Genomic DNA, 21,383 nt, shown 5'->3' on the forward strand with positions numbered 1-21,383 from the left:
CCGTCCGTCAAGACATTATTCCCATCTAATGACAGAAAATTTTTACCAACTAGTCTCTCGTAAGCTGAGTTAGGGTTGACTAAAGTGTTTCTTTTTTTCTCTTAATAATGTCCAGCATCTTCACTGCGGTTCGAAGAAGCAACCAGAGGCATCAGGTTCGAACCGACTTCAGAAGTGAAGTTCGCCGGCTTGCAATTTTAATTTCTCTGTGGCATGACTGACGCTATAATTAATCCATGGGGTTTTTGTATTTCCACTGAAGGAAGAAAAAGGGATTCGAGCAACACGGGGAAGTGTTGTGTCATGCCAGCCGCACGAAGAAAAGAAAAAAGAAGAAGAAAAAAGGAAATAAAAATTTTGTCGCATCGCGCTCGGGTTTTGATTTGCTCTGCTAGCGTCGGCACCAGCTGGTAGCTTGGGGCTACAGGCAGGTTGTCGGCTGGCTGGCTGTCGGTTCTCGCGCTAGAGCGACAACCGAGGCGGTAGATATTCGGATATTCGGATATACAATACAATTAGTTATCATTATTCATCCGATAATGTTCAAGGGAACTTTAGATTTATTAATTATTCCGAGGTTTCATTGCTTCCATCCAGCTTTTAGAGGTTTGCTCCACCTCCCGTCGCATTGCGCATCAAATTGAAAGAAAGCGGGTTCAATTCAATGTTCTTGAAACGAGAAACGAACAGAAGAAGGATCAAGTTAATCCACCTTTCTCCAATGAATTACTACTCAGCTATTCCGTACTCGTTTCCCCCCGTCTCAGGAATCTAGACGCTCTTTTCAGTCTAGGTATCTAGTAAAAGACCCAAGGACCCAAGGAACAGCTAGCCCCGGAACGATCATGCTGTTTAATATACCCGTCCACTTGGATCCCTTCCATAGGTACCTACCTACCTAACCTACTTGAACATCCCAGGTCGTTTTTTTACTATTACATATCGCTCATCCCGTCGGACGGCGTATCCCCCGCAGCCCCCGTCAAGTGGGAAAGTTGGAAGTGGGAGGGGCATACGTGTGCACGTTCATCCTGGACGGATACCCGTAGGCCATCTACCTGTATCAAGAGTGTAGGTACATACTCTTTCACCGGAAAGGGTTTCAGGCTTTGGGGGCTGCTGGCTGCTAGCTGCTAGCTAATGGCTGTAGCTAATGGCGTTTTGATCCATTGGAAAGCCTCGTCTACAGCCCTGATTCTACCTATATGGCGCATCTCTGTCATATATTCTCGTCGTCGAACCCCCAATTCTCCTCCCTCCCCTCCCCCCCTTCCCCCCTTCTCATGCAACGTCACGCAGCAGACTTATATCCCACCAGCACGGGGCTTTATTAAGTCGTCAGAAGCCGCACACACAGTAGCAGCGCTAGCAAACCCCCCCTTCTTATGTTTCTTTCCCCCTAGGCCGACGTCAGCTGCTCTAGCCTCCGTGTTGGATATGATAGTCTGCTGCGTGATATCTGCACGTGTGCCACAGCGGCAGGGTTCCAGCGTAGCACGAAGAATGGCGAACCGGCGTTGGGATAAGTGTCTAACGTGGTATACAGCAGGCATACAGCAGGCATACAGCAGGTATACAGCATTAATATCCAACTTAATTGTTCCATTTATAGACCAGTTCCGACCGTCGTAATGTCTCGACTCCCTATTCGTCTACCGGCCAACGCATGTAAGCTTCTGCTCTCTAATCTATCCTCTCAAAAACTCGTGGCTATCGTATGTATGTAGTAGTCTTTATTAACCCGGCCCATTTCATAGGATTCTCCAGCACGCTTGCACGCACGCTTGCACGCTTCAGCTTCCCTTTTCAGGACCTGCCTCGCTACGTTGGTTGTACGTCAGCGCCCCAGCTCGTAGCTAATTTGTTACTTATTGTGCGTACCTATTGTATGTATTGTCCGTATTGTGCCATCACCCCCATGTCTCTTTCTGGAAGGTTTCCGCCGCTCCAGCAGTCCTCGTCCTCTTAGACGAGTGTTAGCTCATTGCCTGCCCTTGGTCCCTTGGTCCCTTGGTCTTCGCTCACAAGTCCGTCCCATACCCGCATGACTGGCTGCTGGCTTTAAAACTATTTGCTCTGCCCCCAACCTTTTTCCATCTGAGTAAAGAAGCAAAAAGTTTTGCAAGCCACCCCTTCCCCTTAGCGGCTCCCGCTGTCTCTAATATTCTGGAGACGCCGACCCATGTGATCAAGCATCCTACGCATTTCTAGGTACATATTCCGCCAGTGACCTAAGTTGACTCTTAATTCTCATAAACATCTTACATCATATGTTGGTTCGGTTCCTTCTTGGTTAACCCTGTGAATAAATCCGTTCCTTTTTCTTCCTCTTGGATCTGTCCGCTTTATCCTTCTCTCCCTCCCTCTCTCTCTTTTTCTCTCACCGGCGCTAGAAAACGCCATTGGGTTTTTACAGTGGATTCAGTGTCAGAGTTAAAGAGAAGCGCGGCGTAGTAATTAAAGTCGTGGCTTATTGCTTGAGGCCTCCCCACGCTGAGGTTGACAATCCAACTGTGGCCAACTTACACGGCGGCGTGGATCGTCCACCACTTCTCGTAAAGGCTTGCGAAACCCGATACAGGGTACCCAGCAAGGCATTTGATTTGGTCAAAGGATCTTGGGGCTGAAGAGGAAGCCTCGGGAATCGCTGCTGATATATCAAACAGCTGAGAGCGCTTCGAGGCTGTGGCTGGCAGGAGTTTGCATTGGCTTCTGCCAGTTAGCCACCTTCGTATCGACTTTTACATACATTTCTACGCCTCTACGCCATCGGACCGACTCAAGAGTAGACTAGACTTGTAGGACGTGGTATTTAGAAGTTTGGCGCAGAAAAAAAAAAAAAAAAAAAAAAAAAAAAAAGATATTTAGAACTTGGACATTTTATGCAGCCGGCCGTTAGCAAAAAAACAAGAGCTCAAAAACAAACACCAGCGCGACGATTCACGATGGCTTCTGAACTCACCTTCCCGCAATTCGGAAAATTGCCGTTAGAATTACGGGATATGATATGGGGTTATGCTCTTCCCGAGCCGAGAGTCTTTGAGGTCCTCGATTCTCCGTCGTCGGCGCAATCTCAAACCACGCCTTCGGGCCGTCTGATGTTTGCCGACGTCCGTAACGAGCCGCCGCCCTCTATAGCACGAGTCTGCCGCGATGCCAGGCAAGCAGTTTTGCGTCGCTACAAGCCCATCGCATTTTCCGGAACGGTCAAACACCTGGATCTCTGTCGAGACATCATCCTACTTGACTCTTACTTACAGGTGAAGAGACTGCTAAAGGTGATTCGCCTCCTAAGCCAGATCGAGCCTATTCGTCGGAGCGCTACCAGGTTGGCTCTCGGTACGTCGTGGGGCTTACACACCGGGTTACACCTACGAATGTTTCATCGCAGCGTCCAAACGAAGCGCAACATGGCCCGGTTTCTAGAGTATGTATCTAAGTTTCGCCAGCTCGAGACTATCATCCTTGTCGTTTACCAGCGCTCGGCCTTTGGGCTCCGGCTCAAGTGCTGCGGCCCCGATCGCCCGCGCAGCCTACCCTGGCGCCATTACGATTTGTACGAATCGTATCATTTCAACTTCAACGTTAACTTTAACCTCGACAACTACTGGCTGCGGCGGCCGTACCAGAGTAGGCTCGTCAGGTACGATCCGGAGGATGACAGAACGGAAGCAGAAAAGGTGCAGCAGTCTCAGTCTCCCTTGCCGAGGCATTCGAAGCAGTGCGTCCACGACCCGCAACCGCGTGGATATCAGGTACACGACTTGAAAGGCACGTTCGAGAGCTGGCTGAAGAAATTTGCCGAGGACGAGACCCTAGGGCCATCGCTGAAGGTGCCGGGCTTGGAGACGGCCACTCTAACTTGGATTTACACCGGAGTTCGCAACGAAGGTTTTTATTGAAAGGATTGCATTGCAATATAAGCATACGGAGCGAGGCGCTTTTAGGTTGGCTACCTATGTATATGCGTATTATTAGACTACATCATCATTGTCTTTCGGGGACGAGCTAATAGGTACGACCATGGTATCATGCATTATTCGAATTACCTAAACAGGATTATACATTTTTCTGCAGCATGATGCTGCTGCTTTTGCATTTTAGAGTAACAAGACGAGGCATATAGCAACTGTAGCATAGGCATAGACACTAAAACCTAGATGCATTCATTCGCCCTTTTTATCACCCAGCAGAAAAGACTACCTACCCAACCTACCTAGGCAGAACTTGGGCCCGCATACATAGATAGGTACCTATGCATAGTGGTAATTGAGGAAATTGTATTACAATTATTTCCCAAGGCCCCGCCGATCCACAAGACGATCTCCGTTTTCAACCCGTTGTAGATACCTACCTACCTACCTAGGTATTTATCCTGGAGAAGAACGAATCCTGCAAGCCACACACTTCCTAATCACAGAAAAATAAGCGAGGTAGGTAAAGCAAGAAAGGCAAATCATAAAAGACCCAGCATGGTTCGACGATGGCTTTTGATAAGTCTGACTGGTCAGGCCACACAAGTCCACTCACTCTATGTGCTCCGCTCCCGAGGCACATGAGTGAGTACAAACCTACCTCCTAAGGCAGGACAGGACAGGACTGGCAAACCCGCTTGTTCTGCGCCGTGATACCGCTCCGTGGCCGACCCCGGTTCGATACCGGCGCGGCTGCGGCAGAGGGTTTGGTCCACTTGCTTGCATGGCTGCGTACATTAGGTAGTGCATGTATGTATAAGCAACCAGCTGTATGCACTGCGTGTTCCCGTGGAAATAGGGCTTCGAGTGGGTTGGGCTGGGCTGGGCTGCGTTGAGCCCCTCCTTTTTCTGTGTGTATGCATGTATGTAGGTGCGTTGGGGTTGGGAGTGAGGGGTGAGAAGTGGTGCGAGGCGAGATATAGTATGTCTACGGATATATCTATAAATATGGCCTGGATTTTCCTGATTTTGCGGTTTGTATAATATAGATTGGCGTCTTGGGGCCTGGCTACCGCATTGATCTATATAGTATGTATATGTGAGTGTGGGATGTTTTAAATATCTGCTAACTAGGGGGGTCTATGTGTTGTTCGGTGGGGCAAGGGGGCGCGATTACATACCTACCTACCTACTCTATGTATGTGATTGATAATATAATATATATATATAAACAGGCTTGTCTGGTGATATGGTATGATATATATGTCGTGTTAGTTAAGACTGATCAGTCAGGGGTAGGGGGCTAAAGACTAGGTTACGTAGGGAGGAGCTTAATATATATTACCTTCCTTGAGTATATATATACCTCATATTAAAATCTCTATTTGCCCAATAAAAGAAAATATTGAGCATGAGTTGAGTAAGTTCTTATAACTGCCTAAGCTAAGCTAGGTTGAGAGGTATGTTATATGAGATTTCCATACATGATGGGAACACGAGTCACCTAATATCTAAAAAGTAGTATTATTAGAGAAAGGATAACTAACGGAAATATGTATGGCCATGTCTTGTGTTAAATTGCGACATCTTAGACTCAAAAGACTTCTAACAGAGTTAGCTGGTGTTGATGTATCTAAACTAAATCAACCGAAAAGGAGCAACTATAGAATAAATATATATATACCTTAATATTTTTCAACTAGGTTTTGGTACTAACTACGACGCCTTTTATACTATAGTTTCATCAGTATACCTAACCAGCTAACCCCCTTTCCCCCCTTTTCCACATTGAACTCCACCTCTTAGACACCAAGTCACACATACAACAGGACTATTCTTCCCAAACATACTCCTGCTCCACAGCCGACCCAATCTGATTCCTCAGCGCAAACCCATAGTCCCCCGCATTCGGCGTCCGCAGCAAAGTATGAATATGAAACTTGGCCGGGTCGGCATTACTCAGGAACACGCCCGAGTGGTGATCGAACTCGACCAGCACGACCGGGCTCTGGATGCGGTAGTAGAACGGGTCCGCGTCGCCGCACCCCCCGATCCACGAGAAATACGTCGAGCCGAAGCGCTCCGCGCAATCCCGCATCTTCAGCTCGCGCGATCGAGGCGGCAGGTACAGCAGGTACTGAAACAGGATGCCGCGCACGAGCTCCTGCTGCGCGGGCGACAGCGTCCCGACGACTACCCCCTCGTACGGCACCACGCGGTTGTCGCGGTACGCGCCGCACAGATGCCGCTGGTCGTCGTGGTTCCAGCGACCGCGCGGCATTTTGGGATCCTTCATGAGCTCGTACGCCGTAGCCCGGCGCTTGTCCTCCGCGCTCAGGCTCTGCATTAATTCCAGCCCCAGCCGTTCCTCTTCGTGCAAGATGCGCGTGCCTTTAAACGGCCCGTCGTCGACGATATTGGGCTCCGCGCCCGTGAACCACGGGGACACGACGATCTGCGTCTTATACAAAAACACGCTGAGGCACAGGTGATGCCCGTAGAACGAGAAGCCCCAGGGACGATGATGATGATCGGCCGCCGGCGCCCCGAACAGCACGAAGTTGTAGCTGTGCTCGTTCATGACTTTGGGCGCGTTGACCAGCTCTCCCAAGAAATGATTGACGCGCATGGCCGCGCGCGCCTTCTCGTAGCCCTCGGGGCTGAGAGTCGTCTCTAGAAGAGCGAAGACGGACTCGCGCAGCGAGGGGGCGATCTCGTCGAGACGGATCCCCTTGTCGCTGACGAGGAACTCGGGGTTTGACCACGATCGCCACTCGGGCGAGTCGATGTGCAGGAGCGTGCGAGCGGTCTGCTCGGGGCTCAACTGCGAGATTACGGCGTTGGCGGAGGCGGCTATGGCGTTGATAGGTACGCCTTCGTCGCGGAGCTGGAAGAGGTTGGGTTGGACGGTGCCTGATGGTTGGTTATTAATTAGTCTTTGCAACCTAAGACTTAAGTATATCCCGCCAACTTATTATTATCTTTATTTATACCTCCTATACCCCCTTTTCAACGCCTACAAAATATCTAACTAACTTATTCTCCTCACTCGCTCTTAATTAGAGGTATACATTAATTAAAGGAGACTAAAAAATGAAAGTAACAGGACAGGAACAGGAAATACACATACCGTCGCTAGTCACACCCTTGAACGGCTCCTCGAACAACTTCCGCCAGTGCACGTAAAGCCCATACAGCCACGGCGGCCGGTGATGCTCCAGCAATTCCCGCGCATGGCCGTACGCGTCGTTCTCTGCGATAGCCTGGAACCGCGGAGTGTTCAGGTCTGGAAGATACTGCCGGAAGCTTTCATGCTGGGCATCTTGCGTTGCCTGGGATGTCATTCTCAATACGCTGCTGGTAAACAGTGGTAGTTCCTTAGTGAAGCTAACTCGAGGGGAGTTATGTATTAGTGCCGAGCTGAGTCCCCGCGGTAGCTTTTGTTAGATATAGCTTTTGTCATATATGCCGGGTCGTCTCTCCGGGTGGATCCTACGCGGGGAAATATATCGGCTCTTGTATAGAGTAGCGGCCATGGTTTGCCGGCGTCGTTATCTATCTATGTTAGGTACTGTCTAGCGTCGCCGGCCATATCACCCCTTATTTATACAAAGGCTACCGTTAGTTATGTCTGCTAAAGTGGTGAATTCCGCCGGAGCGGTCATCTCTCGTCTTTTCGTCTCGTTATTATCTACTAGTAACCCCCCCCTGGTTCATACAGATACAAGGTTCTAATTGCTCTTTTTCATGACATCCCCAACTCCAACACGTAATAAAGCCTATCATACCAACGCGATGCAGAGTCCTTTCAATATGCCGCCTAACCCTTGCTCGCCCCGTGCAAAAACACCAATATATGCAACGTATAAAACCTGTCTCCATGACTGTTTCCCAGTATCCATCGCCTACTTTCTTGTCTCTACAACTGACGCTTTTGCGTGTTGCCAACATTGATCTGCTATAGCTGACATCAACGCTTGCGAGTATCCTTGCCCTTCTTATTCTTACTCTTCTTCTTATCCTTGGGGAGCTCCAACGCTGTGCCCTCGAGTTGTTTGCCCATTGTAGTAAGCATGTACTCGTCAATATTGTGAATTGTCTCTCCCCATGCATTATTTTCCATCTCTTCGACTGGCTTATCCACGTCTGCGGACTCGGAGTACAGCCCGAGATTTGACTTCCCGATGCCCGGTGCAAGTGATCCATCTCGGGTTATGGGAGTGCCTAGCCTAGTACTTGAAGAGCCTGATGCGCTTCCAGTCACCGGTTTTTCAGCGAAGTCGGCTTCGTCTTCCTGTATTTCTTTCTCCGCCACATGAGCGGCATCTACGTCTTCGCGATCTTCAGCCTGCTCGAGGACTCGGCCGACTGTGCGTTGGTCGCTGTTCTCCACACCGCCGAGAACGCGGTCCATTGCGTCGCCGACCACGTCGGTCTCGTCTGGGGTGCCGCCGATAACGTCACGCACTGAGAGTTTATTAAAGTAGTCGGTAGTAAAGCCACCCTCCTGGATTACGATATCGTCGAGCATCTGCTTCTGGCTCGCTTTACGGAGAATATTCGCCTCTATGGTATGCTCACTTACGAGCCGGTAGATATGAACATCCCTCGTCTGACCGATGCGATGACATCGGTCTTGGCATTGCTTGTCCATCGCAGGGTTCCAGTCTTGATCGTAGAAGATAACAGTGTCAGCCCCCGTCAAGTTAATGCCAAGACCACCTGATCGTGTAGATAAGATGAAGCAGAGAATCCGCGGGTCGTGATTGAAGCGATCTGTTAAAATTTGCCGTTGCTCTACTTTCGTAGCACCATCAAGTCGTAAATATTTGTGACCATGGATATTGAGGAACTGTTCAAGAATATCAAGCACTTTCGTCATCTGCGTAAAGATTAAGGCACGGTGACCGCCGGATTGCAGCTTGCGTAAGAGACGGTCGAGAGCTTGCAATTTTCCGCAATCATATTGTAAAAGCCTCTTATCAGGGAACTGGATGCTGAGTCTCATACGGGCTTCGTGCCACGGATCAAGCGGTGCTTCTTTCTGCATAAACGGCGAATGACGTACTGGAGCTGACAGCTTGAGATTTGTCTCGTTGAACATCTCCACGCCGCTGGAGCCGAGTACGAACCGGTCGAAATCCCGAGTAACAACAGCTGGCGTGACGCAAGCAAACTTGGAAATAATAGTCTTCATGGACGCAGCGCGCTGGTCGAGAGTAGGTACCATTGATCGTAAGATAAGTGAATCCTCTTCAAACCAACTCATGATCTTCTGTGGTATCTTTGGACGAGGCTTGTGTGGTCTTATGTTGATACCAAGAGTTAGGAAGTCTGTGAGTTGTTTACCATATATTGGACGCTGTTGTCGCCTGAGGGCGTTTAGGTAGACGCAGTGTTGTAGTTCTTCGAAACGACCCCATCGCGCTGCACTCTCTAGGTATACAATATTGGACTCTACAGTAGCAGGATCTAGATTTGTGTAAGCAGCCTGGGCTCGCTCTTTCTGAGATTCGCGGAGGTCCATTAATGGGCGATGGGCGCTAAGTTGATAAACTCGATCGCACACCGATCTTGATAAACCCTCGTGTTGGGTTGGAATGAGGTTGAGAAAACTCTTGCTGATGATATTCATAGGCATTTCTTCGAGTAGTTTTCCTCGAATAAGGCTTTCAGTTGCCTCGTAACCGGCTAGGACTGACCTACGCTGTCGGAAGGATGTCATGATTGGACGTTCCACGAAGAGGTCTGGATGGTTGCAAACTTTACGCAGTTGCATCAGACAGTTGATAACCGAGATATAGTTGCCCGAAGAAAGGGCTTCTCTGGTATCCGTACGGGCAAGAAACCCATCGTACAGTTCCCGCTGTCTGCGCGACAGCCGGCAGAATTCGACGTGCTCATATTTGGCTGGCATTTGTTTCTCGACGTCTGCTTTTAGACGCCGTAGAAGATAAGGTCTAAGCACCTTGTGCAGCTTAGCAATGATTGCACGAGCCTCGTCGTCCATCTGTTCTCGGCCACTTTCCAAGATCTGGGACTCTGGTTTATGGAACCAATCTTGGAACTCTGCTAAATCTGCAAACCCGCCGACCCCGTTCTCGGACGGCATCAAGAAAAACAGTAGCGACCACAACTCGGTCAAATTGTTCTGCAGCGGCGTGCCTGTGAGCAAGAGCCGTGCTCGAGTATTAAACGTGAGTAGTGTTTGCCAGCGTTTAGACTTGAAGTTTTTGATGTTGTGAGCCTCGTCAAGGATCATATAATGCCATTGTCTGCGCTTGAAGACTTGCTGATCTTGTAGAACAATTTGGTAAGACGTGATGCACACATTCCACATGTCATCCGTCTTCCACCCTTGGCGTTTTCGCTTACGCTCATCAATACTACCATAGTAGGATAAGACTTTAAATCCAGGACACCACTTCTTGAATTCCATTTCCCAATTCAACATGACACTAGTCGGGACAATGACCAGATGCGGACCCCATACTTCATGGTGACAAGCTAGGTGAGCTAAGAGGGCGATGGTTTGAATAGTCTTTCCAAGACCCATCTCATCCGCAAGAATACCATTAGTTTGATTTCTATAAAGACCAGCAAGCCAATCCAAACCATAATGCTGATATTCACGCAGCGTTCCTCGAAGCAGAAATGGGACCTCTGTCCTTGGTACCTGATACTGGGGCGAACTTGATCTACTCGCACCTGACTTGATGATGGAAGATGCCGTGTCAACTTCTGAAGGTTTAGTATCAGACGTCCGGGGCGACTGGCTTCGATCGCGGCTAGGAGGGTTTGTGATTGCGTCGGTATCTGAAGTCACTTGTGGCTGATCTGACGATGTGTTTGTGACTTCGACGCTTGGTACCGCTCCCGCACTCGGCTTCGCTGCTACGGACAATGCATTCTCATTAGAGTCTTCATTGACCTGCTGGACAGCTTCAATGATTTCCATTTCGACATCTTTTGCCTGCAACGGTTCCGGTACTGTGGTAGGAACATTAGGATTGTTAGCTTCGTACGGGTTGTCTGGTGGTGCAGCCGTAGTAACCGCAGCACTAGGTGGATTCGCTGGCACTTGATCCTGGCTAAGAGTAGCGCCCTCAATGAAATGCTCCTTTCCCCTTATTGATGCCATCGAGATCTTATCTTGCATACCTGCACCCCCTGGTACTGCGTCATCCTTCGCGTCCTTTTCAAATGTAATATCATCGGGGACAATCGTTCCGTTAACAGGTGCAGATTCTGGGGCGTCTGCCATTTCGACATCACGTTGAGATGGCGATTCTTCTGTTACCGCCTCCTGCTTTATCTTCTGTAGCTCGGATTTACCGAAGAGTAGGCCCAGCAACCCAGAAGGTTCTTCATCAGCCCCAGAGTCTTCGTCGTCTTCCTCTGATTCGCCGTCCTCTTCGCCGCTATCCACATCCCCATCACTTGACCCCAAATCATCGTCCATATCAATAGACTCATCTGTAGTCTCGCCTTGGTCATCTGATGCCAAATCCGGGATATTCGCGTATTTCTGTCTTAATTGGTCTTGCGTGAGACCTTCATTTGAACCGTTCGACTTTATGTCGTCGTCATCATCATCGGAAGAAGACATATTGTCCTCATCATCTTCATCCTCGTCTTCGTCTGATGCTTCTTCTGATAGCCCCTCGTCAGAACCTAGTTCATTTAGTTCATTATCCTCGCCGTCGGCCTCATCGTCTGACCCTTCTAGCTCTTCCTCATCTTCGTCAGATAGAAGGTCCGAATCAAAATGTGCTCGACGAGCCTGCAACTTGAGCTCTGACATACTGACAGCTTCATTCAGAGCAGCTTTAACTCGTTTTTGTTCCGCAGCTTCCCATTCTTCCAGGCGGCGCCGATTGACCTCGGCTCTAACATTCTCCCATGTCCCAGCGAGAGCCTTAATAACAGCTCTGTAACAACCCATCCACGCCGCCTTAGCCTCGGCTTCGATTTGCTCTGTCGTTTTGGGCTGTCGGCGTATCCACTCGTCCCGGCAGGCTTCAGCTAATCGCTTTGCCGTAGCCCTGTGTCTTTGCTGTTCCATTAGCATTAACTTTCGAAAATTGGCCATTTGCTTGACAAGATGATCCATGTGTGCCCACTGTCGTGGAGGCTCTTCGACAGGTTCCGGGACAAATAATGTAGAACGCTCCTCGCTCAGAAGTCCGCCGGGCTCCGTTTCGGCCTCAATTCGAATAATAACATTGGCATCTTTCTCAGCCGCCTCCTGCGTGTAAGGGTCTCCTTCGTCGACAAGGTCGAGCCAACCGCCATCCTTGACATCTACCGCTGGCGCACGGTTTACAAAGTCGCGGAAATCCGACGCTATTTTAGCACGTGCAATAGTCTGTCCCGGGAAAACGTTAATCTGAGCTGGATGAACAGTAGGGATGCTGGGACCCTTTAAACGTAATCGAATCTTCGTTGGGCGCAGGTTGGGGCTTTCATCAGCGGGATAATTGGAGCTGCCATCGGGAGTGTCGACAACGTCTCGGAGAGTTCTAGAGCTGCGCCGTGTCCGAGCAGATCGTCTCGGCGGTGTCGTCTGGGAGGGCGGAGAAGGGGAGTGTCTTCGACTTTTTGGCGAAGGCTTGGAGCCATTGGCCAGAGATTTTCTTGTGTTCGGCTTGGCACTAGGAGTGGGAGCTTTGGATGGAACACTCTTGCCCGTTGGCGCGTGCTTATGTGAACCGTTCACTTGGCTACCAGTTACAGCACGCTTATCTTTAGCTGGAGTAGAAGGTTGGTGGCTGTGGAGAGCACCTCGGGTCATCCTCTTGTTACTCGGTGGTTGCAGCTCTAAGGGCACCTGGTTGGTGCGTCCAGACCTGCGTTTACCATTTTCGGTGAAAGTGGTGGGCCCGTCAGCCTCTATCTTCTTCCACGGAGGAGATTCGGGTTTTGGTCGACGGGATGCGCTATGGGGTGTTGTGTCACGTAGTCGGCGGCGTTTGGAAGGTCTCTCGTCAACATCATCGTTCTTAACGGGGGTTTCGACAACTGCTTTATCCGCGTGGGTGTGGGTGTGGGTGCCATTTGCCTCGACCTTTGTTAGGGATAATTGGTCTTTGGTGGGTTTTTCTAATTTTATGTCGAGGCAAGACGGGCTATCTAAAGGGGTGGTAGAATTCTCAGAAATTAGTTGGGGGGTCTGTTCGTTTGTAGCATTTAAGTTGGTGGGATTTGTGGTGTCGTATGAAGGCGCAGACTCGGGCGACGCGGTAGCCGTCATAGCTGTCCAGGGGTGTAAGGAGAGAAAGAAGACGCGGATCTCGACGAAATGGACATTGGATGAGATAAAAATTACGTCGGGAGATAGATAATTAACAGGAGATTATCATGACGAAGTATAAGCGTGCACAGAGCATTAGAACAATAATTGTGATGGATTTTGTATCAGAATTGGTATTCATCAGCGGTTTGATGATGATTCAAAAATTTCGTCGGGTCTCCGCCGCCTTGCCTTGGACAGGAATAAACCCAGCTTGGTCAAAGTTCCCCCAACGTAAGAGAAAGAAACGTGATCCGTGCGTAATTCCCCCATCTTCCATGTACGTACGTACAGTACATGTATACATGCATGTACATATGCCCGACTTTATAGGTACCTAGGTACATGTATAGATACATAGGTACATATCTTTAGTGCTAAGGCTAATAGGTATTATTACTAAGCCTACATCGTCAGTGGTCACCTTCAAGCTTCAAGCTTCTCAAATACACCAGCGACAAAAGTACCCAAGCAAGACACAATTCGATACTATCGAGGTATCGAGCCGATAATCCTTACAGTATGTTGCAATTGACCTCGTTGACCGTCTCGTTATCCAGAAATGACTAACATATACTCTGCAGATGCTTCCTCAGCGAATTGTAAGGGCTTCGGCTCTCCGGTCGGCATCGCTGGCATCGCGAAGATTACCCATCATCCAACAACGCACATTCCTTCCAAAGTCGCTTAATGACCGCGCAGTCATTGAAGAGAAGTACCCGGATTTGCCAGAACTCACAGATGCTGAAGATCCAGGCATGGTCAGTTAGATTTGGGGATTAATGGGTTATGTTCTCATAACTGACGCATACAGAATGGTGGCTACATCAACCCCCCGGCCATCAAGCGACAGTTCCGCGATCCGCATGGAGACTGGTGGGATAAGCAAGAGCGACGAAACTATGGGGAGCCGGTCCACGAGGATCATGATATTCTCGGCATGTTCTCTCCGTACGAGTATACATGGGTCTCCACTGGAAAAGGACTACTGCAAATTGGCGCATTTATCGCTACCTTCGTCGGAGTATGTTGGATGGTAGGTAGGGTATATCCTGACAAACCATCTTTCCCCCGGGAATTTGAAGGCGGCCTCGAACGAGAACTAGGCGGTCCTGGTGCTTTAAGGGTAAGTTAATAGTTGATTGAGTTAGTAAATATGGTTATGATATTGACGATACTTATAGGCAAGAGCTCCTGGCGACCCGGAACCGTATCAGATTGAAGAGGCAGAAGAAGAGTAAAAGCGCTTGTACGTATATCAGGGCAGCTTTGCCTGGACATAGTAAATATGACCCAGATTATCCCAACAAAGGGGGTACTAGATGAACATGCAAGTCCCTCGAGGCTAGTCATTCATCCTATAGACAACTATCTCGAATTTCCCAATTTACACTCTATAGCCATTGTAAGCTCTAACAATACGGGTCTTTGGTATCAAGTTGATGATTAGATTATATGTTCAATATGCAAGGTGCCATCTGTTCGTTACATACATAGTAAGAGTGCCTTAAGTGAAAGAATGGCTATTGCTTAACTACTTCGCATTCCAATTTCCCGAATTTATCATTAATAAAATCATCAGCGCATAACGACATGTCAAAGTTTCTTTCTTTCTTTTCCATCCCCTGCTTGGCCCATACTTACATGTACCTCTAAGTTAGGTACGTATCGGTTCTATACCACGCCCGAGCTTACCTGAGCAAATACGTGAGGTATCGTACCTGCATGGTGCACCTTCTGTCAGTTCCCAAGAGCTCCGTACCTTCAGCATATAGATGTTTGATAAACTAGGAACTCGCTATGGCCCGCCACTTTACAGGTACATTATCCACATGGAATTTCATCGATCAGGTACATGTACCTGAAACTATTTCATTTCTTCTTCAACACTTAGAATATTCAACTGCTACAATTCACATCACCAAAAAAACTAAATACTGCCAAACACAGATCCCCTGCTAATGCCTCTCGAAGGTGATCGGCTCTATTCCAAGTTTTGTTCGTTGTATCAACCAGATATTCTTTGAGATTTCTCTATTTGGTCGTTCAGTATCTCCAGTTAGTGAAGATGCGTTACGAGGATTGGGACGTGCTATTATTTCCCAGGGATTCCAAAATTCCAATGAAGGAGTTCAAGACTAATTGCCATGTGGTCCACGATAATGGTGAGTAGTATTTCCTATCAAAGTGTCCCATCAAGACGCTTCTAAGTCCCGGGCTACCTCCGATCCCCAGGGTCAAGTAAGACGTATTAGCATTCAGTCTCTACCGTAGAAGGGCTAATTCAGATGTATTCAGAATTTGCATATAGCCACGGATCGTACGGCTTACCAACCATGACATGTTTCATGCCAGGGCTGTCCCCGGGCACCCAATTCAACATCTCGCTTCATTCCTGGAAGACACCTGACATCAGCCAGTTCACTAGAAGCTACAGCAAGCATCCAGAATTAGTCAAGTTCGAGGCACGAGTCTTGATCGATGGCCGTCTAGTCGCGTATGTCCTCGACTCGAACGTCCTAGGCCTGTACAGACACTGACAAAACTATGCCTTAGTTCGTCAGCATTAACCCGCACTGGCCCGTGGCCTCAGTTGATCAACCATAGCTTTGGTAAATAAATCATCTTATAAGCTGATTTTTGGGAACTAATTATGAGTAGAGTTCACCAAGAATGGCGACCTAGAAACTCTCAGGTTCCCCCCATTCCGCAGCGAAGTTCTCCAGCAAAGCTACTGGAGCCCGGCAGACGAAATGGGAAGAATTAAAATTGTCATTAGCGAGGGGTTTCCGAGGGACTCTCTTACTGTTCCTATCGAACGGGTCAAGAATGTTGTGGCATTTTCGTTCCAACACGCCCCTCTTGGTAAGAAGCCAAAAACCCCCTATTCTAACATGATAAGAAATCCATGCTAACATATATGCATCACAGATATTCTAGAGAGCTCGGGTATTGCGTGGCCGAATCCCGGGATGTGGCGGCGCACCCCTTTCAACCCTACTATGCCTGTTCCGACACAACGCCACGAGGACGGTCCGGACGCCCATATCCACTCCCCTCGTCGTCGGACGACGAGTTACATGAAAGGAACATCGAATTCATCTGGGTACAATCCTGGCCCTCCAGGGCTAATACAGGCAAACTCCAATGGCTTGTTGAGCTCTATGCCTAATACCCAGGCATTGTTACAGCGTAACGAAACCGGATCTGGATCTGGATCTGGATCTGGATCCTCCTGGGCAGATCCCTTCAGTACGCAGAAATCCGAAGCTACTGCTTGCTTCGACTGGGCGAACAGTGATTTCGGGCCCATAGGATTCAACCAGACCACCAACAGCGGCAAGTCTAACTGTAACTATGCTTCCATTCGCAGGAGTACCGGCATAAGCAAGGCATCACGCTCTGATATGAGCATACCTGACTACGGTTTGAGCAATTCGAACACTGCCCACGGCATATCGGATCATCAGTTTTTAAACCTCTCAACGTCTAATCTTGGAGATGTGGATACTGCCACTCATAATCCCAAAGTGCCATCCAATACACCAACTACTTTGGCTGGGACAAATTTCATTGACGAACTTAATATAGACGTGAGCAAGATCGGTACGCCCGGAGGTATCTCAGCCCATTCTCTCAATAGTCATATTGCTCCTTCACAAAGTGACTGGGACGTCAATGTAGCGAATGAGACTGACAAGTATTCCACTATAGGCACATCAATGAACGACTTTTTCAACTCTAGCCACGCCAACTTCTCGTCCGAGCTCGCAAATTCTCTTACACATTCATTGTTGAATCAGCCACATCCGCTTCCTGTCCATACCGGAAGCATTGCGCCGCCGGCTCCTGAAGTGAAGTCGCGCAAGGAGAATCGTCTTCACCAGGACTCCCCGAATGAAAATGCATCAATCATAGACCACGTCGAGATGCGTAAGGTATCGCAGCCCTCGTTCTGCAGTCTTGGTAAGGAAACCCAGGACAACAGCTCAAACAATTCTCCTCCCAGCCAGGGCACATTCTCGGGAGTGTTCTCTCATCGATCCACGTCGACAGCTGACTTTGGTAATGACCTCACCAACTGCACCAATATCTTTCAACACTCAAATGGAGACTCGCATATATGTGGCGACGCAGCTCCAGAGATCCGTATCACAGGTTGCCCCGACAAGGGCATCAAGCGCACTCGTCACTTCACGTCAGCTAGTGGCAAAGTGATTGATGATAGCATCGAGGCGTTAACCAACACCCCCCAAGTCCAAATCGATCTTGACGAGCCATTCGGGGTGCCAATGTAGCCAAAATCCCCCCGAGTGCATTCACAATAACACCCTAATTTTGGAAGATCATTGAATATTCATCTGATTATTGGACGCATTGGGAGGGGACACCTCGTTGTGGCCCTTCGGTAAACCAGCATCGTAGCCAATGCATTATAGATATCTTGCCGGGAGAGCGTATCGTTAGCTTACTACCTAGCATAAGAAACATGACTACCGGTTTGTTTTTAATACTACTGATAACCTCGAGTTGGCTTGTAGAATGTTCTTGGCCTTGTAAAAGGTTTTGAACCACAGCCCATAGGGCGCGAGATTTTAATGTTATGGTATGGTATGGGAAGGGAAGCAAAGCAAAGCAAAACTTGGTGTTTAGATGAGAAAAGTATTGATAGATTAAATCAAGTTCGCGGGTAAATAACTCGCAGAGCAATAAATGGGAATGCCATTTTTACACGGTTAGCACGTTATATAGAATTACTGTGAATTGCAATATCAGGTACCTTATATAAATTTCGTTAATACTACCTAGTTACAACGCCTAAAAACCAGGTGATTTTCAATCTTGGATATCAGGTAGGTATTTACATAGATGAATCGCTAATATTCCGTCTTCCTCTATGTACAACCACTCACTCCATCTTATAAACTCGATCCTATGGTACAGCACCAGCAAACTAGGGCGAACAACCTACATGGTACCTATATATTCTACACGCCACTCTACAGCCAAGTTTAAGCTTCAACGTCGGTTATGATCTCTTACACAGCTTATATGTACTAGAACACCTAGGTCAATTGCGTACTAGGTACCTAACCTAAGCCATAGGCAAACATCCAATTTACCATAGCGCCCTCTCTCGGCCTTCGAATGCGAAGTTCAATATAACGCCCACGAAAAGTGCCGCGCATAAAACGCTCGGCCCTAATCTGTCATAATACTTGATGACTCTGCGCTCGCGGATTCCCTTACTTCGGTATAGGTAGATGCCAACGGAATAGCAGAGCGACAAGACAGCTAGGAAGGTGAAGAGCCCAGACACGATAAATGAGATCTTGGTCGGTTTTGTGCCGAAGTTAAGCAGCGTGACGGCGATAGTGCCAATATAAATCGAGAATTCGAGCTAGTAATTCGTTAGTGATACGTATTAGAGTCAAAATAGGATCACCTACCCAGCTGAGATAGGTCCTTTCCGCCGCGAAGTAGACCTTAGGCTCGACCCTGACAGGTACATAAATTCTTTTGCCCTTCGGGGCTCTGAACTTCTTCGTCTGGACATCCTGGTTACCGAAGAACATTTGTGTTCGGTTACTAGGAGGCACGATTGAAGCTCGAGGACGTGGTATAATGGTCATTAGAACTGACCATGCCCCTCGACTAGCCGCTCCCGCGTACTTCTTAGCCAGAGTTGAGTAGTAGGTCCAGCCGCCCGCCCTTCTTGCCTCCTCGAGCGCATCCTCTTCGTCTACTTCGTCATCTGAGTCATACAAAGGGTAATCTTGGTTCGCAACCGTACCCTCTGCCGTCTGTCCCTCGATATCCTCTAACGCGAGAGGTTGAGCACCCCGCGACAAGCCATTCCCGTGGTTCGAAGGTCCTGGGGATCCGGTATCGGTGGTATCTTCGGCATCCGAATCAATATCGTCATCATCATCATCGTCGTCCGAGGTTGTACCACTAGTATGTGTCGGCCGGTGAATACCAAAGTCGTGAGAGGCCGGTTTGCGAATATCTACGTCCATCTGGGGCATCCAGTAAGGAAGAAGATTGATTCGGTCAGGGAACAATGAAGCCGTGCCGTGAATGAACTTGGAGAACTTGGGGACAGCTTCTACGAGGTGGCTTGAGATGAGTTGACGAACCCACTCTGGGGGTTCTTGTCCGTGTTGGGTTTGGAGTTTTATTTCCAAGACGGCGTAAGGAAAGCGCACAACATCTCCGGGGGGTAGCTGGGAGAAAGGATAATCAATCCCGATGTCCATTCGCCTCCAATTATCACCACTCCGCTTAACGCCATCGAGGTTGTCCTCTCGTATCATTGTAAGCTCGGTATCAAGCGAGATTCGGACACGAGCATCGGCGGGCAGTTGGAACGCAGTTCGATTGTAAAACGATCTGCAAACTGGCTTATACCCGTTCTTCAAGACTGAGTATTGAACTTCCTTTGCCAAAGTCTCATCCTCGGCAATCGCTTTTTCAGACTTCTTACCATCCTTTCGAGCCTTTTCAAAGAGGGCTGCCGGAAGTAGGTCGCCCCTCAAGTATGCGTTGACATTCTTCTCCTTGGTAGAAAAGCGAGCCTTTACAGACTTTTCTCCAGTCCAGTCTTCGCGATGGGTCTTACGTTCCACGAAAATAGTATCGGTTTGCATGCCACCATACCATCTAAGACGGATAGCTTCAGCACCCTCTGTCTTCTTTAGTCGGCCTTCGTATAGATCCCATTTTTCAGGGTTATCGAAGTAGATAGAAGAAATAGCAGAATCCTGCGGCTCGAATTCCTTGCTGGCATTGAAGACAAGCACAGGCAGATGCTTCAGGATGATCAGTTTCAATTCAGTGACATTGTCCGGATGCACCCAGTATTTGGTCGTCTGACGGACGAAGCTGCCCTGGGTACCACCGGCAGCGCTATCTCCTGTTACGGGATTGCCACGCGTCCTGACGTTGTTATACATGTTGGAGAGTTTCACAACTTCAGCATCGAAATCCTCGTTATAGAAGGGCTTGTTCTTGAGTGCGGTATCGAATGAGGGCCGGAGGTGCCAGTTAGTCATTTTCTACAGCATCGGTCAGTTTCCCTGAGAAGCGGTATACTCAAATAGGTATACTAACATCATGTTTCTTGATTATCTTGTAGAACCCTGTATAGTTCAATTGGACATACTTGGCGAGATCGTGGACGTCGGCAATTATATCGCTCAGGTCTTCCTCAAGCAGTATGAATTCCTCTTCGGAAGGTCCCTGCTCTGTCAAGCCTCGCTCGGTAACTTTAGCGACGACCTCCTTGACCTCCCGTTCGCTGACCGCTATACGACGTTGGATTTCCGACTGCTTGACCTTGGTCTTGGTATAAACCTTCTCGAGTTCCGCGTATAGTCTACTAATAAACCTCTGCTCGTCCTCTTCCGTCCATCTATTCTTCTGCTGACTCTTGGCTTTGGCCTTGCCCTTCTTGCTTCCGGGACCTGATGATGGGCTTTCGACCACCTCTACAAGTGACCCGGAGGCCGTCTTGAGCTCATCCTTCAGTCCATCGTAGTCGATATAATACCATTGGTACTCGCGAATAATGCTAGAGCGAAGCTGTTCGCCGAACTTCATGACGACTAGACCCGGACGAGCGCGCCACCTATCCTTAGTATCAGGGGATCGAGTCGAACGCCAGGTGAGCTTTCTTGTAGCCAAATCTTCAATAATTAGCATGAAGAAACATGAATAGATGCCAAACACACTAGTAGGAACATACGAAACAAGAAATAGTTAGTAACTATAGGAAGAAAGATGAAATATATTCCCAAGCCTCCAATGAGTTATATCGCGTGACTACGCTCGCAAAAAGCAAACAGGATAATTAATAATAGATTGCAGAAAAGAGAGCAATTGAGGAGATGATACGAGATACGAGGATATTGAAATTAAGTCGGTAAACTATAATAGGTAATACGCAACGGAGAAATGCGCGTAGTGCAGAAGAATATAGTACAAACAATGCGAAGTTGAAAAGCAGAAAAGCTGCACGATGGATCGGTTGTAGCAGCGAAGCTTAGAAACCGTCCTGGAACTCGTCCAGCCTCGCGTCATAATACAGGATCATTCCCCACTTGTCGCATAGAGGTATCCATCAGCCATTGCCCAATCAAATTAGAGTTGGGCTAGCACGTGTCAGCCGAATTTTA

General features: G+C 48.5%; 5 protein-coding genes across 5 annotated transcripts; 2 read left to right on the forward strand and 3 right to left on the reverse strand.

The window, feature by feature from the left end:
• Nucleotides 1-2,829: 2,829 nt before the first annotated feature.
• On the forward strand, nucleotides 2,830-4,403 carry F5Y00DRAFT_222299 (uncharacterized protein). Its single transcript, XM_048005697.1, has one exon. It carries the CDS (start codon nucleotides 2,883-2,885, stop codon nucleotides 3,900-3,902), a length of 1,020 nt encoding a protein of 339 aa, XP_047870031.1. The 5' UTR covers nucleotides 2,830-2,882; the 3' UTR covers nucleotides 3,903-4,403.
• Nucleotides 4,404-5,623: 1,220 nt separating this feature from the next.
• F5Y00DRAFT_1110 (uncharacterized protein) lies at nucleotides 5,624-7,459 on the reverse strand. The gene is made up of 2 exons (XM_048003909.1): nucleotides 7,045-7,459; nucleotides 5,624-6,827 (listed from the first exon to the last, which is right to left on the reverse strand). The coding sequence occupies exons 1-2, from the start codon at nucleotides 7,256-7,258 to the stop codon at nucleotides 5,746-5,748; spliced, it is 1,296 nt and encodes a 431-aa protein (XP_047870032.1). The 5' UTR covers nucleotides 7,259-7,459; the 3' UTR covers nucleotides 5,624-5,745.
• A 425-nt stretch (nucleotides 7,460-7,884) lies between these two features.
• On the reverse strand, nucleotides 7,885-14,487 carry F5Y00DRAFT_250260 (SNF2 family N-terminal domain-containing protein; the record flags this gene model as incomplete). Its single annotated transcript, XM_048009713.1, has 4 exons — nucleotides 7,885-8,381; nucleotides 8,418-13,016; nucleotides 14,268-14,324; nucleotides 14,460-14,487. The coding sequence occupies 4 exons, from the start codon at nucleotides 14,485-14,487 to the stop codon at nucleotides 7,885-7,887; spliced, it is 5,181 nt and encodes a 1,726-aa protein (XP_047870033.1).
• A 1,055-nt stretch (nucleotides 14,488-15,542) lies between these two features.
• Nucleotides 15,543-17,580, forward strand: F5Y00DRAFT_267394 (uncharacterized protein; the record flags this gene model as incomplete). The annotated part of the gene is made up of 4 exons (XM_048012058.1): nucleotides 15,543-15,703; nucleotides 15,763-15,818; nucleotides 15,868-16,071; nucleotides 16,138-17,580. The coding sequence occupies 4 exons, from the start codon at nucleotides 15,543-15,545 to the stop codon at nucleotides 17,502-17,504; spliced, it is 1,788 nt and encodes a 595-aa protein (XP_047870034.1). The 3' UTR covers nucleotides 17,505-17,580.
• A 444-nt stretch (nucleotides 17,581-18,024) lies between these two features.
• F5Y00DRAFT_222306 (SPX-domain-containing protein) lies at nucleotides 18,025-21,235 on the reverse strand. Its single transcript, XM_048005698.1, has 4 exons — nucleotides 20,954-21,235; nucleotides 20,320-20,894; nucleotides 18,657-20,264; nucleotides 18,025-18,607 (listed from the first exon to the last, which is right to left on the reverse strand). The coding sequence occupies exons 2-4, from the start codon at nucleotides 20,806-20,808 to the stop codon at nucleotides 18,326-18,328; spliced, it is 2,379 nt and encodes a 792-aa protein (XP_047870035.1). The 5' UTR covers nucleotides 20,809-20,894; nucleotides 20,954-21,235; the 3' UTR covers nucleotides 18,025-18,325.
• Nucleotides 21,236-21,383: the final 148 nt, after the last annotated feature.

The sequence above is a fragment of the Daldinia vernicosa genome (assembly GCF_022497035.1).
Source record: "Daldinia vernicosa strain CBS 139.73 unplaced genomic scaffold F5Y00scaffold_1, whole genome shotgun sequence".
NCBI classification, from domain to species: domain Eukaryota; kingdom Fungi; phylum Ascomycota; class Sordariomycetes; order Xylariales; family Hypoxylaceae; genus Daldinia; species Daldinia vernicosa.

Bases quoted from the DNA above. Each gene is read 5' to 3' on its own strand.
- F5Y00DRAFT_222299 (XM_048005697.1), top strand. From the start codon at position 2,883: ATGCAGCCGGCCGTTAGCAAAAAAACAAGAGCTCAAAAACAAACACCA.
- F5Y00DRAFT_1110 (XM_048003909.1), bottom strand. From the start codon at position 7,258: ATGACATCCCAGGCAACGCAAGATGCCCAGCATGAAAGCTTCCGGCAG. The intron at 6,828-7,044 runs GTATGTGTATTT...ACCAACCATCAG, and splicing joins CAAGGGTGTGACTAGCGACG to GCACCGTCCAACCCAACCTC.
- F5Y00DRAFT_222306 (XM_048005698.1), bottom strand. From the start codon at position 20,808: ATGAAGTTCGGCGAACAGCTTCGCTCTAGCATTATTCGCGAGTACCAA. The intron at 20,265-20,319 runs GTTAGTATACCT...CCGATGCTGTAG, and splicing joins AGATAATCAAGAAACATGAT to AAAATGACTAACTGGCACCT. The intron at 18,608-18,656 runs GTAGGTGATCCT...ACGAATTACTAG, and splicing joins AAAGGACCTATCTCAGCTGG to CTCGAATTCTCGATTTATAT.